Consider the following 17,834-nt stretch of genomic DNA (forward strand, 5'->3'; position numbering starts at 1 on the left):
AGGGGGAAGAAAGAAGAAGAGTGGACAAGGAGCGGAGAGGAGATAGGAGGAAGTGGAAGGAGTGGATGAAGGAGGAGAGGGCAAAAAGGGAGGGGTTGGAAAAGAAAGCGGAGAGGTTGAAGGAAAGGGAAAAGAGGATGGAGGAGGCCTACTTAAAGAAGGGATGGAGGGAGAGCAGATGGAGAAGGGTGGTTAGGTTTACATTGGGGAGTGGAATGAGGGGGGGGATACTGGGAGGAGGAGGAGGAGAAAAGGAGTTGTAGGGTATGCGGGTGGGGGGAGGAAACAATTGAGCATGTGTGGGAGGAGTGTACGGGTTGGGGGGAAGGAAGGGGCTGGCAGGAGGTGGTGAGGGAGGTGATGGGAGACGAGGGAGAGGGGGAAGAGTGGATTAGGAAGGTGGAGGAGTGGAGAGGGGAATGAGATGGAGGTAAGAATGGGTAAGGAATGGGAGTGAGAGACGGCGAGCGGAAGCGGGGTTCAAGCAGCGGGAATGGGGCGCGGGGTGAGCGGGTGAGACGGTGGCGAGCAAGCGAGCGAGCGGGCGAATTAGTATGTAAGGGAAGGATAAGTAGGATAAGTAGTTTTTGTTTAAGCGAGATAAGTGAACAGAGGAAGTGTAAAGATTGTAATCCTCAAGGGGACACAATAAAGTCTATTATATAATATATAATATATAGGGTAGACCGGGAGCGATTGTAACACGTTAAATATCTCAAAATATATGATAGAAATTAACACAAATTTTGGATATATGATGAAGAATGACATTTCGAATACACACATCCATATCCTAGCAGCATAGATACACAATAGCCATGTATAGTGAAGAAAATAACTTTTCGATGCCCTAAAGTAACTTTTTCTTACTGACTTAAAATTGTAATATAAATACTCCCTTTGCAAGTACGTGTTTTCTCTATTTTTTTAAGAACCATTTTTAAAGTACTGATCGTTACTTATCACTTTTAAGTGTCTCGTTAATAAAAATTTATAATTTAAGTTCAAAAACCTGGTCGGGGGCGATTGTAACATCGGCAGTCGGGATCGGTTGTACCGGGACAGAACCGAATAGTGACAAAGAAGATTAATAATATTGTCTTGTTTGCATGGAATCCTATAGCACAGCACAAGCAAACCAAATAAAAAATGGGTGCAATGTACTGAATGTAAGGATTGATCAGAATGCACAAGCCAAAACGTTTTCTATTTCTGCCACAATGGCGACACCGGTGTGCGACACATTGGTTATAAATTTTACTTTTTTCATTTATTATTATCATTAAAATCAATAAATATTTTAATTTTGTAAAGTTAAATTTGTGCTACTATCGACTTCATGCAGTGTTACAACCGACCCGGGGTCAGGGACGGTTGTAACACTTTCTCCACTTCTCATTTTTTATTAATAACCGGAATACTAGGTACTTAACATAGGTACAGCGAAACTGTTGTAGCTCAAATAATGTCAGATAAGTAAGTAACATTTTCGTAAAAAAAAACTGTTGTAACTGTAATAGTTTTTTGCATAATTGTATTCCAAAGTCAAAGTGTTACTACCGACCCGGTCTACCCTAATATTTCGAAAACAAAAGCCGCGCGGCGGTAACATGTATAGGAAAAAGTTATTCAGAATCATACCCCAACAACATATTTCAAGATCATCGAAATCGGGGATGAAAACTTAAAGTAAATAATGTATTTATACACTGCCGGACAAAATTAAAGAGTCACTATAATTTCTCGAAAATTTTGTTCCTTTTCAAATGGCTGCATCTGCGCGAAAAATGGTCGCAACGAATATTTAAAAATGCAGTTTAACGCCTGAAGTTTCTAGTTTTGGAATCAAAGGCTCAATTTTTTTACATGCATTATGATACTGTTTTATAAAAATAATAAAATGATATTTAGAAATTTTCGTCTAATTTCAGCGTATGTAGGGTAAAGTAGCCGAATATGTGAGACCCATTTCTTAAAAACATCATAACTCTTGACTAAGAACACTTCTATTAAAATTCGATACACGGTTTAAAAGTAGAATATGTATTCTTTAGCAACCTACTGGAAAGTACTATAACAAAAATTCGGTTTCTTCATAATAAAATGAAAACGAAAGTCATTCAAATACGCAGATAAAAAAATGGTTTTCTAATATGACACCCAGTTTATTTTCCCCTGAAACTTATTTTCTCTTTCTTTTTTATAAATTCGGCATGTGAAATCTATTTCTTCACTACCGCAGTTAGAGCTGTAGATTCCCGGGAGATCGGATATCCAGGTAGGTACCCGTGAGATATACAGGAAGAAAAAAATTTCCCGGGTAGGCTATACCCGGGTAAACTACCGGAGATGCCATAGCGTAACGTTCTATAATTGATGCCTCACTGAGCGCCATGGCCTTAGGGTCGAAGGCTTCGAGCCCTGGGGAGACAGTACCCACTAGAAAATAAGAAATCTCCAGTTCCACATTTCTTATCAGGTCTTTGCGGAAACGACGCCAATCGATTCCTTATGTTTCTCCGATGAAAATAACACCAAGAACGACATAATTTGGACCATAATGAAGGAAATTACATGAAAAAATGATTTACATAATTTCAAATTAACTTCGTTGGAAATAGTACGATTAACATGAAATTTGATATGATTTTCTTCGGAAAAACATAAGGAATTCATCGGTGCCACTTCCATATCGATATGATAATGAATAAAGAATTATTTTATTTCTGAAACAGGTATGAATCTTCGGTTGACCGCAGCGATACGAGGTCGACACCTCGCAGTTGGAGTAAAATATTCATTACAGTATATTAAAAAGTTCTTTATTGTTCATCGTGTCGATATGAAAATGACACCAATGGATTCCTGGCATTCTCCCGATTAAAATTATACTAAATTTCATGCAAATCGGACTACTTTTACATAACAAATGCAAATTCTATAAAATTCGGTGAGGCACCACGGAAGGTTGATCTCGTCACGGGGTGCCAGGCGACATCTCTCTGACAGGTGTCACTTCAGAATCACTCTGACTCTGTCTCTGTAAGTTGTCGGATATCACGAGTATCTCGGATAGTTTACACAAGTAGCGCCTACTCGGGAATTCTCCTCTTCCCGGGTATCTCGGTTACCCGGTCCACAGCTATAACTCTAACCGTAGTCTTCGTGGGCCTACCACTGAAGTCTTCAGGGGCCCACCACGCCCATCACAACACATTTAACCCTCCGACTACTGGACTTCGATACTGTCGTAAAGTAGGATAATCGCCGAGCTCGAGACCCTCACCAATATTATACACACAGTGATGATCGCTCGAGCTCGAATTAGTTGGTTTCGAATTAGGTATGTTTGGATATTTGTTGCACATATATGAAAGAAATAATCTTGTGAATTATAAAAAATTACATTTATTCAATATTTATATTATCATCATTACATGTATTGCACAAAATTCTGCGGGTTTCTGTGGAGTGGTTCTTACATATGTGTACATGTTTATTGCACGATTCACATTTTGAGGGGTATTTATTATCATTTCCTACGCAGTAGTAACATCTTGCGCGCTTGTGACCTCCTACTCTCGTTTTTTACAATTTTTCTCCCCGTTACTTCTATCGCCCTCATAATATTTACCATTAGACCTCCTTCCTGAGTCTCAAATTGCGTAACCCGTCTGTCAATATTTTTGGCAGTCAATTTATTATTTCTGGTTTAAGCTTTTGTGCAGCTGCTGATATGTTATGCTCGCGGTGTAGTGTGGACAGTAGCACAACACACTTTCGCAGTTTTGGCACGTAGGATACCAATGTTTTGCGTAAATAAAAATTCAGATGAATATACACATCAATTTTGTATATCTGTCAGTATTTTGGGTAAATCCGGCCTATTTTTACGCATCGTTCCGACTAAAAAAAGGTTGTTATCTAATAAATGTTCAGTTAAACTTATGTTCGTGAAAAAATTATCGGTCGTCACGCATCGACCGGAATTTTTCCAGAAATCCGGCATCTGTCTAAAGGCTGGATTTCCTAGCCGCGATCGGCTGCGGCAGCTGGCGGCGGTCCCACTAGCGCAACACAGACAGATGCATACTTCTCCATTGCACTAGTGGGACCGCCGCCAGCCACCGCGGCCGATCGCGGCTAGGAAATCCCCCCTGTACGACACGTTGCCCTTGTTGTTCTCTGGTGCGTTTCCTTGTTTCCCCAAATAGACGTTCATGTTGCAGCAATAATATGTTTGGGAATCACAAAGGGTCCATATTTTAACCCCGTATTTGCCAGGTTTGTTCGGCATGTACACTTTGAATGAGCAACGGCCGCGAAACGTCACCAACTGCTCATCAACGCATCCAAAGTCTGTTGCATTATACGATTCCTTACAATTTTTGGTAAAGATATTTGTAACATCTCTCAGGCGCCAGTTTGTCCGTTGCGTTTCTTTCCTCTCGCGTGGTCGAATCGTCGAAACGAATATATCTGAGTAAAACATAAATGTAAATGTAAATGTGGATGTAAGTGAAGATGTAAGCGAAAGCCATCCAAAACCGAAAGGCAAGGATACCAAATAAATATAATAATAATAATAACATACCTTAGAATATCTATGAAGCGATCACGCGACATTGTTGCCGTATAAAATTGCCGAGAAAGTGCATCACTAGTTTTCCATAGGTCCTGCTTGCGTTCGCGCGATTCTCTGAACCGTCCAATCAGTGGCAGAAGCCCAAAAAATGCATCCATTTCCGTACGGTCCACTGGTTTCCAGCTTTTATTCGGCGGCATACTCTTATTTGCCTTCATAGTAGTGTACAAAATTACGGCGTGGACGAATTCTTCATTTATGAATAAATGAAAACATTCATCCATTGTTGAACACTTGCGCTGGAGGTATTCTACTGCACTGTTTTCGGGCGCAATGTAGCTCCAGTGGCGTCCAGCTACCATTTGGTTTCCTGGATGTATAGATGCTGATGGATGATCTTCGTCGGATTCGGAATCTTGCTCCTCTGGTTCAGCGTCGCTATTGGAAGCACTTCCAGCATCCGATGACTGTTCACAGTCGTGCACGTCTTCATTGTCTTCCGCAAAAATTGCAGATTGCCCGTCGATTCGTAATGCAGACATTGTATGCATACAACGTCAAACAAACAAAACAACGATAACAACGATAATGATAATAACAATAAAAACAACAAAGCCAACAAAAATAATAGATACGGGTAAAAACACAAGAAAGCAGCGAAGCGTCGTCGTCAACTATGCTGTCGCGAATGCCACTCGGCAGCGCAGTCGTCACGAACTTCCCATTGTTGCCCCAAACAGTCACCGGAAAGGTCCGGTTTATGTTTTTATGACACCCCTGACAGCTAAAAGTTCGCTTGGCCGCGGCTGACTCACACAGCTCCTGCACTGTGTGCTTTAGCGCTCTCAAGGGGTGGGTCAAAATTGATCCAGGCTCAGTACACGGAGGGTTAAGGTAGATTCTCACTATCCGTCTAGCCGGCGGCAGGCTACCATCCGTCGATAAATTCTCCAATGGGTTTTGTATGGTGACATTCACATTGTACCGTCCGACGACCGTCTACCGTCCCCATATAAAAGCCATTGGAGAATGTTTCGACGGACGGTAGCCTGCTGCCGGCCAAACGGATACACAGTGTCGCGGCACGTGTTCAAAAAGAAAAAATTGGAATTTTTTAAATTTTGCATTTCATTTTATGGATTGGAAGTAAACAGTCCTCTGACATAAGAACATCATAACTTAGTAACATAAATAAAGGATTTAAGGTCAGTAATTACATTCAAAGTCGAATAACCAAACGCAAGTTGCCACAAACAACATATAGGAAATATTTACCCACTGCATTTTTGTTGTATTTATAAGTCCTTTTCTTTCTTTCTTTTTTGAAAATAAGCAAAATATATCCTTCTTTCGTTTTATTAATTAAAAATTCTTGCACTTAAAAATATGGATACGTACCAGTGGCTCAAATTATTACTTTTTTTTGTCGCATCTTCTAACTTCTGGAGAGAATGAAAAAAAAAACGAAACATCGGTGCTTTCATTTTTTTACTACAATTACTTCTTTTTAAACCCTTTAATTTGGTGTAAATTTTATCTGCTCCCGAGTGCACATAAGAAGAAATACACGTAATAAAACGAAAAATTAGATAAATCTGTGCTAGAATATTTATTTTTAAAAGACACTGAGCTTTGAATTCCTTCAGATTCAACTGATAGTGATGAAGATGTATAATAAGAACGAGTAATTTAAAATTTAATATCAATACGAATTATTTAACAAATTAATTTTTTTATAATTGTTTCATATGTTTGTTATTAATTTGTGTTTAAATGTATTTAATTATATATTTTATTTGTTTGATTACAACGCCACTGTAGCGCAGATAAGCTGGGGTCTCATATTAGGAGAGGTCGTCATATTCGGCTACTTTACCCTACGGGCCACACAAAATTGTTCACGTAAATCCAATGGAGGGCTCATGTAGAGCAAATATTACTGTATAAATTGCGTATTTTTTATTTTGTTGTATGATTTTTATTGATCAAAGCAAAAAAGGTGTTTTCACTTTGAATACCTACACCTCTGAATAACTTGCGAACGCATGATTGTGGAAACAATTTTATGAGGGCTTTGGAAACCTAAGAAATTTTCCTTTTAGAGCCTTTAGTTACCAATTAATTCAATTTTTTCAGCACATAAAAACCATTTTCAAATGAACCCAAAAATTGCATATTTAACATTTTTACAAAACATGATGCTACGTCAAGGAATATTATGGAATGACTCAAGTGTCCCAAGCTTTTTTTCGAGTTCAATATACAGGGTGTCCCACTAAGGAGTGGACAGCGCGATATCTCTTAAAGTATTGTCGATAAAAATATAAAAAAAATAGGGAATTGCATGGTTCGAGGGGGCCCATTTATTAGCGCGAACGAATTTTGTTTTCGATTATTATTTTAAAAGATACGATGGTCAAGTTCGGTTTTTCAAATGGAACTATTTTTTTTGAAGACCTGAGTTGATAGTGCGTTCCAAGACAAATTCAATAAGCTTTAATGTATACACTTTATTTCCACTGGTTTTTAAGATATTGCGCTTGCAAAATTACTGATTTTCACTGGAAGAAAACCCTCTAGAATGGCAAAAACCGGGGGCGGTCTTACTGGCGCCACGGGTGGCACTGCCTGTTGAAATGGATACTTACCTGCCAAAGGTCTACGCCAGAAATGGCAGGCCCAAAGGGTGGACAATTCTTTTCCGTCAGAAATGCTACTTAGGTAGGTACATCTGCGGTGTCGAGAAGCGCATGGTTACTTTTATTTCGCACTTGCTTCTACGCTCGGATGGCCGGTTCTTTTGTGAGGGATGCAAATCCGATTGGTTCTGATACAATCTGCTCCCTATGGTTGAAATTTAGTCTAGCAACTTTCACTCCTCCTAACCTAACCAATCCAACTTGCATCCCTCCCAAAAGAACCGGCCATCCGAGCGTAGAAGCAAGTGCGAAATAAAAGTAACGATGCGCTTCTCGATACCGCAGATATACCTACTTAAGTAGCATTTCTGACGGAAAAGAATTGTCCAGCCTTTGGGCCTGCCATTTCTGGCGTAGACCTTTGGCAGGTAAGTATCCATTTCAACAGGCAGTGCCACCCGTGGGGCCAGTAAGACCGCCCCCGGTTTTTGCCATTCCAGAGGGGTTTCTTGCAGTGAAAATCAGTAAATTTGCAAGCGCAATATCTTAAAAACCAGTGGAAATAAAGTGTATACATTAAAGCTTATTGAATTTGTCTTGGAACGCACTATCAACTCAGGTCTTAAAAAAAAATAGTTCCATTTGAAAAACCGAACTTGACCATCGTATCTTTTAAAATAATAATCGAAAACAAAATTCGTTCGCGCTAATAAATGGGCCCCCTCGAACCATGCAATTCCCTATTTTTTTTATATTTTTATCGACAATACTTTAAGAGATATCGCGCTGTCCACTCCTTAGTGGGACACCCTGTATATATAAACCACTGTGCACAAGATCGAACCGATCAGATTGTTTTTCCTATGTCCTAGGTGATCAAACATGCGATATGGTTTGGAAAATTGAAGGATCACCTGTTTTACGTTACATTTTCTCTTCAAAATGCTTTCTTTTATTCTCGGAGCTTTGTAACGATTGTTGCGTGTGTTTTTTTTTGTTAGTTCAACGACATTTTAGTAAAAAGAAAAGATTTAAAAATGTAGAAAAAACATTTATCTTCAATCTCTAGCACCAGATTTTTGCGAATATCCCGGAACTTAGGTCGAGCGATTGTTAAGTACCCGCAAAGATATAGCGAGGTCTTAAATTAAACACTCGAGCAGCGGCGGTATTTGATACCCCCGGCACCAGGGGGCTGCCACTCTCATTTGCGATTTTGGAGCAGTGTTTCAACTGCCACCTAGGCAGTTCCAATTTTTTTCGAACTATAATTCAACATGGCCATGATGACGTGTTCATGATTCATCAGGCTGGAACATACACGTCCAGTAATTTAGTCGAATAGCGAGTAGTTTAGTAATTTACCATTGTTTTATTAAACTACTGAACTAAATTTTAGTGTCCACACAGGGTAAATTACTAAATTACTTGCTACTCAACTAAAACACTGGACGTGTCTGAACCAGCCTTAACTGTGTACGCCATTGGTATGCATTGCATGGCATTTGTGAATTGTTGATTGATGCGAGCTAGTACCGTACGAAATCCAAACAATCCTATCGAAAATTAAGTTTTATAAAATCAGTTAAACAGTAACAGGTATGTATATAGTTGAATATATATTTTTAATGCAGTATACGTAGAATATCTTTTTAAATTATAATGTTTTTTATAGAGCTATGTCACGACATATGCCACGACATATACAACATTAAAAATATATATTCAACTGTATACATACCTGTTACTGTCAAACAGATTTTATAAAACTTATTTTTCGATAGGATTGTTAATAGGATTGATGTATCTGTTCCAGCCTTTACAGATGAATCGTGAACACGTGATCACGGCCATATTGAATTTTAGTTCGAAAAAATTGGAACTGCCCAGGTGGCAGTTGAAACACTGTTTCAAAATCGCAAATGAGAGTGGCAGCCCCCTGCCCGGCACCTAGGGTCGTGTAGTACTCACAAAGATATAACGAGGTCGCAAATTAAACACTCGAACAGCGGCGGTCTTTGATGCCCCGACACCCTGGGCCGTACGCGATATACTATTGTAGGAATATCAGTAGGAATTGAGTCTCAGGCCACATGCCCCGACCCCTGAGGCTGACCATAATCTGCCCATATATACATATATACATATATATATATATATATATATATATATGTATATATATATATATATATATATGTATATATGTCAATCCGCGCGTTCAGAGTCCCGAAACATGTAAAAAGACACGCGCTATCACTTTTACGACACTTTTACGAAAAGTCAGATATTCACGAAAGTGTGTTTAGAATGATACTCTGACTAATGTGTAAAACAAAACTTAATGCATTGAACATGAGAAAGCGTTGTTATATTTCGTTCTTCTCTTCTTCTGGTGGTGATTTTTCAGTAAAATAATTATCATTCGTGAAGTTTGTAGGTAAATGTATAAAATATAGAAGGTTTATGTCGAACAAACCCGAAATACCATAACAGCCATGACTATTCTGTTAGACAAAACTTATCTGTTTTTGCAGAATGTTCTATTTTTCCGATAAAACCATTCCGAACACCGCAGTGCGTTCCCTATTTACTGATGTTATAGTTACTTGTGTTATACTTAACACTACATTTGAATCAATCGAATCTCGATGAACTTATTATGGGCAAAATACTTACCTCAAGTATTTAACTACATACCTAAAGATAACAATGTATCAGAATTAAAGTCGAAGCCAGATATATTGGCTGGTGAGTTTCGTGAGGGGTATTCTCCCACCACACCGTTTGCCTGCCTCGGTGTTCCTTTTCTCAACGTTTTCTGACTCGCTCTCGTTCCATCTCGCTCTCGCCTTCGCAGAACAAGAGTGAGCCAGTAGTGGTGGGGATAGTGCCAAGCTTCTGGCGTGTAGGCCAAACCGAGCTGTCAGTGTATAAATACACACATCAGAATAGGTGTGCGTTAGCCCCGAAAAAATTTAAAAGCTTTATTGGTCAGAACATTGATTCTTTCTCGATAGCTTCATCTCGTATTGGTCTATGCATAACTTCGTAACGCACACAACTAATAAAGTAACTGAATAACTGTGAAAGTGCGGCAACGCCGCAATCAGCTCTAGAGGCGGGAATATTTGAAACACATTAATGCGTTTTGTTCCATATTCGTGGCAGTGTCTGCGATTTTTAATGAAAATGCGTAATTATCAGTATATAGACATGTGAATATAATTTTCATATTCATCTTTTGTCAAAAAGTAGAAAATTTCCCTGCAATATATATAAACCGGATGAAATGGCAATAGTGTATTCGTGGGAAAAATGAAGCACAATTTATTTTTAACACCAGAAAATACTCATTTTAAAAGTGCGTAAAATTTGATCACGTGCTTATATTTAGCTTTTGAAATAAGGATTCAAGGGTCTAGGCCTTAGAGAGTTAAACAAAGTTCAACAAATTTTTGAATTATGAATTTTATATGACAATAAAAAAGGAGTAAAGATAATATTATGAAACGGGCAAATTCCTATGCAAGAAATTAAAAAAATTGATATAACAATATTTTCATTAATAGTATTTTATTAATATTTATATTCATTTAACTGACTGTGCTTTGAACATTGTGTATCGCGTAAAATGCCAACAAAAATTGTAGGTTATGCGACACACACGCGACGCGATTGAACACGATTGAAGCTTGTGAGTACTACCAACTACTGCACGAGAATATTTTCTCATTGAGCTGCGTTGCCACGATCACAAGGAATTTCCGACTCATGAAGATTATGTATATATAAGAGTTTTATTAATATAATTAAGATATATATGATCAACACTCACCAAATACAACACATTGACACACTTTTCACTGCTTTTCATATAAGTAAAAAGGAAAATTATAGTTTGATTATTTAATTTTTAGCAGTTGCATTTCAGGTATATTCCATCAAATAAGTTAATGATAAATCATCAAATATTCAATAAATTGGCAAAATAAGATAAAAAATAAGTGCGAATTCAACTGAATTTGCGATAAAAATACATTGCCATTTCTGACTGGTTTTCATCACAGGAAAAAGCCTTATTAATATCTTGGAAATGGATTAACTTTTGGCTAAGATTATCACTGAAGTTCATCCTTAAGAATAAACAACAGGCACACAGCTACGTTACAGGCGGAGCTGAGCAGCGTTCACGTTACCGCACCATTCCCTTCGGGGGCCCCGCAACTCCAACTGACAAATCCACGATCGTCAGGTGGTGGTGGTTGATTTCTCCTCGATTGCTGCTAGCGAAAACGAATTCACCAGCCAATATATCTGGCTTCGACCTTAGTTCGTGACGAAAAGTTGAATGCAGGTCGGTCACAATTTCAACGCATTGAAGTTGCCTCGATACATTTTTTCCTCACTTAAGGTGGTTTCTGGATAATCTACTAAAATCAAGAATTCTTTCAAATTTCGTTCAAAACGAATTTGGAATACAAGAAACCCTTGTACAAAGTTTAAAATCGATTTACCACACAGTTATCGAGAAATTGTTAATTAAAGTTGATGCATTTTACCACAGTGGTATATGGCAGAGTCGAAAAATAGAGGGTTATATTTTCAGTTTTTCTTTTGAAACAGGAAAATTATATTCAAGAAGTGTAGCAAAATTGGTGCAAAATTACATCGAAATGTCAGGAAATGAATTTATTAATTTCTGCAAAACTGACCGCATCGTTTCTTCGTAAATGCCCATAAAAAATAAGTTTACGTGCAAATTTTTTAGAAACTACGTAGAGCAATCAATGTGGCAACGTCGCACAATCGATATGTTTACACATTTAAATAGCGAACGACGATTCAAATTCATATGAACATTTTTTCTGACATTTTGTTTATAATAGACGCTCCAAATGAATGCGAAGTTGTCAGATCTGCTGCTCCAATTCACTACGCTAACCAATTTAATATTCTATTTTCGTATTACAATTATTTATATTAACATTTAATTTTTTAAAATATATATACATGATGTTAAAAAATATTATTATTATTTCTATAGTATCATACTACTTTATATTTATCGTTTATTACTGAACTCTAATTTGACTAACATAGTTGGTTAGGAACTTCCTTAAGTGTTACTCATCTCCGTTTATACACATCTCAATATTCCCAAGTAAAACAAGTGCCGGGGTATTATGCGGAATACTTATGATCAATTTAATGACTTTGAGTTTCAAATAGCGGCAATTCCTTGGTCCGTCAATCAACGCAAGTACTACATTTAGTTGTATTCTCTCAATAGTGTTCTACTTAAAACATAGTTGCTCTATGTCAACAATGTAAAGTATTTCATTTGCATAGTGTTAGACAAAAACTAAAAGTGGACTTGTTTCAATTATATGGGGCATAGTCGAGGATGTAAAGTTGGCCACCGTGTTGTGAGTTGTTGCTTGTATGTTGCAAGAGCATTACAGTTCTTCGGATTTGCTCCACAATCATCTTCTATAATCTATGCAATTATCTGTAAACTTTATGGACGATTATTTTGCTGAAAAAGTACCATTCGAAGAAGAGGAGAACGAAACATAACAATTCTTTTTTGCTTTTAACGCATTATGTTTTGTTTTACGATTCAGTTAGGGTATCATTCTAAACGTACTTTCGTGAACATCTGCATCGCTAATTTATCGCTTTAATTAATATTCTTTACGTTATTCTCGTACGTACAGAAAAACTATCGACTTTTATTTAGAAAATAGCATTCGGGTGGTGGCATTTTATGTATTCATATCTAAGTTAAGGATTTACGCCACTCTGAGACGCTCGAAACAGCACTAAACTAGACGATTTTTTTTTACTGATACTATGAGGTTAAAAATTATATAACGCTAGGGGTTCATCTGAAATGAAAAACATGATGATTTTGGTATTCCTTAATAAAATACCTACAATGTAGCATATGAATTTGAGAAAAAAAAATTTATTGCAACAATGAGAGCAAGGTGAATATCACTATTCACTTTTTACCTAACAAGACGAACTTAAAACATTTATTATATACGAATGGATTATCGCATAAAAATAATGATATGCTACATTTTAGATTATGCCATTAAGAGTATGTGTACCAAGTTTGAAATAAATCAGACAAATAGTTTTGGAGATATTTCAATCACAGTATTTATACAATACATGCACTAATATACGCTCTACACATAAGAAGTAAAGAAATAATTTTCAACCCCATAGTATCTGCAAAAAAAATCGTGTAGTTTCGAGCATCTCAGCGTGGCGTAACCCTTTAAGATTATTTGAAGTCAACAGCTTTCAATTTGTCGTCCGATGGTCTTTCCTCTTTATCTGCATTTTTTACAATCTTCCGATCGTAGTTTCCGTAAACAATTATGCTTTTATAATTCCTTGGGACCTGTAGAACTACCCATATTGAATCATCATAGGAGAACCATTTTGCCAATTTTCTACCACCTTCCTTTATATTTTTCTCTGTTTTTAAGCAAATGGTAAAATTAGAAAATGCATGTGTTTATTGGCATAGTTTATTGGTTGATTTGACCAGCTATCAAATAACAGGAACATGGTATAGAAAAAGGACTTATGAAAATGCAATATTTTTTTAAGCTACCTATGATTTGTCGCACTTTTTCTTTGCATCGTTGTATTGCGCGTAGAAAGGAAAGCATTATTCGTATTTTACATTGATGTCTATCTTCACTAGTTTTTCAAATATTTGACAAAATACGTTTTTCATCCACAACTTTGCGGGCTGTGCTCCCCCGCCCCCCCGCCCCAACATAAATACAAACAATATAAAAATGTACGTTTCAAACATTTTTCAACTTGGTGCCATGTTTCATTCAAATCGGCGGTTGTTAATTAGGTGATGTTTCTTCTTAGTAAATAAGACTAGACCTATTATTGTTTCCTTCCGTGTGGTCGAACGGTTTAGACAATAATAACATAAATTTAGTTTTTCACTTGAAAATTGTCGAATGGCATTTCAATGTTGGTAATGCCACCTTTTATGGTTGGCAATATCGTTTTGGAAATTTTTGTTACTCCTGTAGAAATTTTGTTGCGAAGAACACGTTTGAATCTCGAAAATCGAGAGTCATGTCTCAGGCAGAGGAATACTACCAATATCAATTGTAAATTATTGAAATAGAGCGAAAAAAATATGAGAAGAGGGTAACTACTGATTGAAAATAGAAATACTACTGTCGGCACATTACGTTGGGAGAATATGTTTTTAAGAACTATCGCAAATAAACTCAAATTACCATACACCATAGTAGAATACACCGTTAAACGATGAAAAATCCGGATCTAATAAATTAGAGCTGTTCGGGTACTCGAAAAAAGCGAGCCGAGCCTGGCCGCACAGTGGTCCGGGGATACCTACGTTAATCGGCCAAAATTCTGATCTTTCTAAAACTTGGTGATTAGGGGTTTTTGAGGTCGCTGATAACGAATTTGGCACCAAAAATTGAAAATTCAAAATGGCGGATACAATGTGGCGCGCATTGTGGACTGGAAAGCGGTATTTTATATCATATCCGTACTAGAGGAAAAAAAGAGAAAAAATAATCAGTTCTAACATTATCTTTGACTTAAAAAAATATATTAAAAATTATTATACATATAAAATATATACAATTATTATCTATAATACATCCAAATCTAATTCCACAGTATCTAAATATTGCAATATAGGTAAATCTTCATGTTCCTCATTATCTTCATGATCATGATCATCATCATCATCGGACACATTAACAACATCAGCTATTCCGGAATGTGATGTTGATGGTTGTGGTTCGACAACTGGACAACTTAATAATGATATAACTTCAGTGGGCAGCCGAAGTCTGCTCAATTTTTGTTTTTGCATTCTATTTTCGAGTGATATGCTAGAGAGCTTGTTTCTGTTGCTGAAATTTCTGAAATTTCAAATGGCCTGCAATTTTTCTCCGCTTGTAGAAGGGCGTCGAAAGTTAGGATATATATTGCAATTTCTTCTTTTATTTTCCAGTCTAATATTTATGTATTGTCTTTTACTTAAATTGTTGTCATATAAAAAAGCAACAGCTTCATAAACTGAGAATACAATTGAATTATTAGTAAAGGAAATTGCTTTTCTTACTTGTTCTGCTTGCTTCGGAGTTTTTGTTTTATTTAAAACAATAGCTACGTCCTTTCCTCTTTCACGCGCAGTTATTGCTATTGCATGCAGTATTAAATCTAACTCCTGATCCATATTTTCGGAAAGCATTGATGCCTCTCGTCTTTGAGGTCGGACTGATTTTTCTTCATACGACAAGCGAGGACGCCCTGCAGTTGTTGAAGTTTCACCACTTACATGAACATACTTTTGCAGATTCAAATGCTCTTCTAGCCACTTTGCATTATTCGATTTAAATGTTTTTAGTACTCTATGGCACTTTCTCCACTTCGAAGACAAGTTGCTGCAAAAGATGCGAATTTTCTGCTCAGCCCCAAATGTTTATATTCTTTAGAAATATCACTTTCTCTTAATGAACTTAAAATGAAGTTAGACACAGCAAGTGTTTTTTTGCTTGAATCTGTTTCGCCGTGCCATATACGTGGCAGAAATACGCTCTGAAAGAACCAATAGTGTTTATAATATACCAATAGTGTTTATAAAACTTAATACTAACAGTAGATAAGGTTCGCGCAATGAAAACATGTGACAATGAGACTTATACATAAATCAAAATTTATCTACTGATATACCATTATCTATAAATAAATCTTTCGAACTTATTAGTGTATTGATTATTTATGGGTTCATCGAATTAATAATTAATTTAGTTCAATATATACCATAAATCTATCAATAGTAATTTAAATAGATCAATATCCGCTTCTTCCAAATCGCTCCTCAAGCGGCTATGCAGCTACACGCATCGGGGACGCCCAAATACCTCGAGCGTCAATTCTAAAAGTCTACATAAAATTGAAGACTGCAGGAGACTGCACTTGAAATTTACGTGCTCTTGTTAACAATTGTGTAAGCTTCCATGTAAAAAGAAGTCCGACGTTAATCACGTTCAATCATTTTTTTATAAGCCTTCTCAAAGTTTAAATTGTTATAAACATTGCACTATTTGTACATGGACTAAACAAGCCTATGACACCTATGAATAACTGAAATATATTTCCTTACCTATGTAACTGTATGATACAAACACGTATTTTGATGTTATATAATGAGTAATTAAAATAATTAGATTCACATAAAATTTTATGATCTTGTCTTCGTAATATTATATCTAATCAAAGAATCATCTGAAAAGGGAAATGTATGCGGATTTAGAAGCTCTGGAGAGTTATCAATTTATACCAAAAAAAAAAACGACATTGTAAGGTTGAAGTTGAGAAATTGAATTTTAGTTTCCCTCCAGACCACTGTGAACCGGGCCAAGCCGGGCACCCGTAAAATCCGGGCGGCGGGAAAAATCCGGATGGCTCGAATTTTTTCGGCCGACTTGAAAAATCCGGGTACTCTGAATCGTTTCGAGCCGCCCAGAAGAACCGGCTAGCCCGAATTGTTTCGGGCCAAACACCCGTTTTCAAGTGGGTATTGATTAATTTATAACCTTGAAGTTTTGCTTATTAAAAGAATTTCTAACTACTTTCAAACCCCTCCGGCTTTTGCGAACTTCGCACTACTCGTGTTTTCCTCGTATCTAGTGTGCGTATATAATTTTCTGGAGGATGTATTTTTGTGCAATATATAGTGCTCACGTATGTTGCAGAATATGCGTGGTACACTTTACCGCATTGCGAATAATGTAAATATCACTTGAATATATTTTTCTATCTTCCATAATTTCATACATGCTTCTATAAATATTTTCCATTCTCATTATAATATATTAATCTTATGATCTTACATTAATTACATGCAAAATACTGAATTAACAGAAAATAATTACGTAAGAGGTACATATTCAAACGTTTACAAGCAGATCGCCATTATCGCATTATTTATTTATTAAAAAACAAAGGAAATGGTTGAAATAGAAATTAAACCAAAGAGAACATAACAAAAACGAAGAAATGTAAAACAAATTAGAATTCATTAATTATTTTCAATTGTTACCGAATATTTTAATTCTTCACATTATTGATAATCATCATTTACATCCCAGCAGAAACATATTTCTGAAAATATTCCATACCGTTCGAAATATTTCACCTACTCAACACAGTCGCACTGCTCGAACCACATTCGAGGCGTTCGGACTTTCCGAGCCACCCGTAACAATTCGAGCTAGCCCCTTCTTTCGAGCGACCCGAAATAATTCGGGCTATCCGGTTCTTCTGGGCGATCCGAAACGATTCGGACTACCCGGATTTTTCAGGCTGCCCGAAAAAATTTGAGCTGCCCGGATTTTACGGGTACCCGGCTCGTTTCGAATTTCAAGCCGCCCGAATATTCGAGCACTCGAACAGCCCTATGATTGGGAGATCGAACGAGCACGCAGAAGACGGGCGAAGTTCGATCGTAGTTATGCAGATTGTCTCGTTTGAGAAGATCACAATGTAGTACCGCTAGTGTACGCAGGTGTCGCCACAAT

At 37.0% G+C, this 17,834-nt stretch overlaps 2 protein-coding genes and 1 long non-coding RNA gene across 7 annotated transcripts in view; 1 reads left to right on the forward strand and 2 right to left on the reverse strand.

The window, feature by feature from the left end:
- LOC143369378 (filamin-A-like) overlaps window positions 1-17,834 on the forward strand; it is a 446,998-nt gene that overhangs the window by 358,565 nt on the left and 70,599 nt on the right. The window lies entirely within an intron of this gene.
- LOC143369405 (uncharacterized) overlaps window positions 1-17,834 on the reverse strand; it is a 263,714-nt gene that overhangs the window by 220,173 nt on the left and 25,707 nt on the right. The gene's annotated exons all lie outside the window — the stretch shown is intronic.
- On the reverse strand, window positions 4,194-5,472 carry LOC143369394 (uncharacterized). The gene is made up of 2 exons (XM_076813269.1): window positions 4,595-5,472; window positions 4,194-4,479 (listed from the first exon to the last, which is right to left on the reverse strand). The coding sequence occupies exons 1-2, from the start codon at window positions 5,134-5,136 to the stop codon at window positions 4,380-4,382; spliced, it is 642 nt and encodes a 213-aa protein (XP_076669384.1). The 5' UTR covers window positions 5,137-5,472; the 3' UTR covers window positions 4,194-4,379.

Source organism: Andrena cerasifolii, chromosome 5 (genome assembly GCF_050908995.1).
Source record: "Andrena cerasifolii isolate SP2316 chromosome 5, iyAndCera1_principal, whole genome shotgun sequence".
In the NCBI taxonomy this organism is placed as follows: domain Eukaryota; kingdom Metazoa; phylum Arthropoda; class Insecta; order Hymenoptera; family Andrenidae; genus Andrena; species Andrena cerasifolii.

Coding starts and splice junctions, on each gene's coding strand:
- LOC143369394 (XM_076813269.1), bottom strand. CDS start 5,136: ATGCATACAATGTCTGCATTACGAATCGACGGGCAATCTGCAATTTTT. Junction 4,480..4,594: donor CGCTTCATAGATATTCTAAG/GTATGTTATTAT, acceptor TGTTTTACTCAG/ATATATTCGTTTCGACGATT.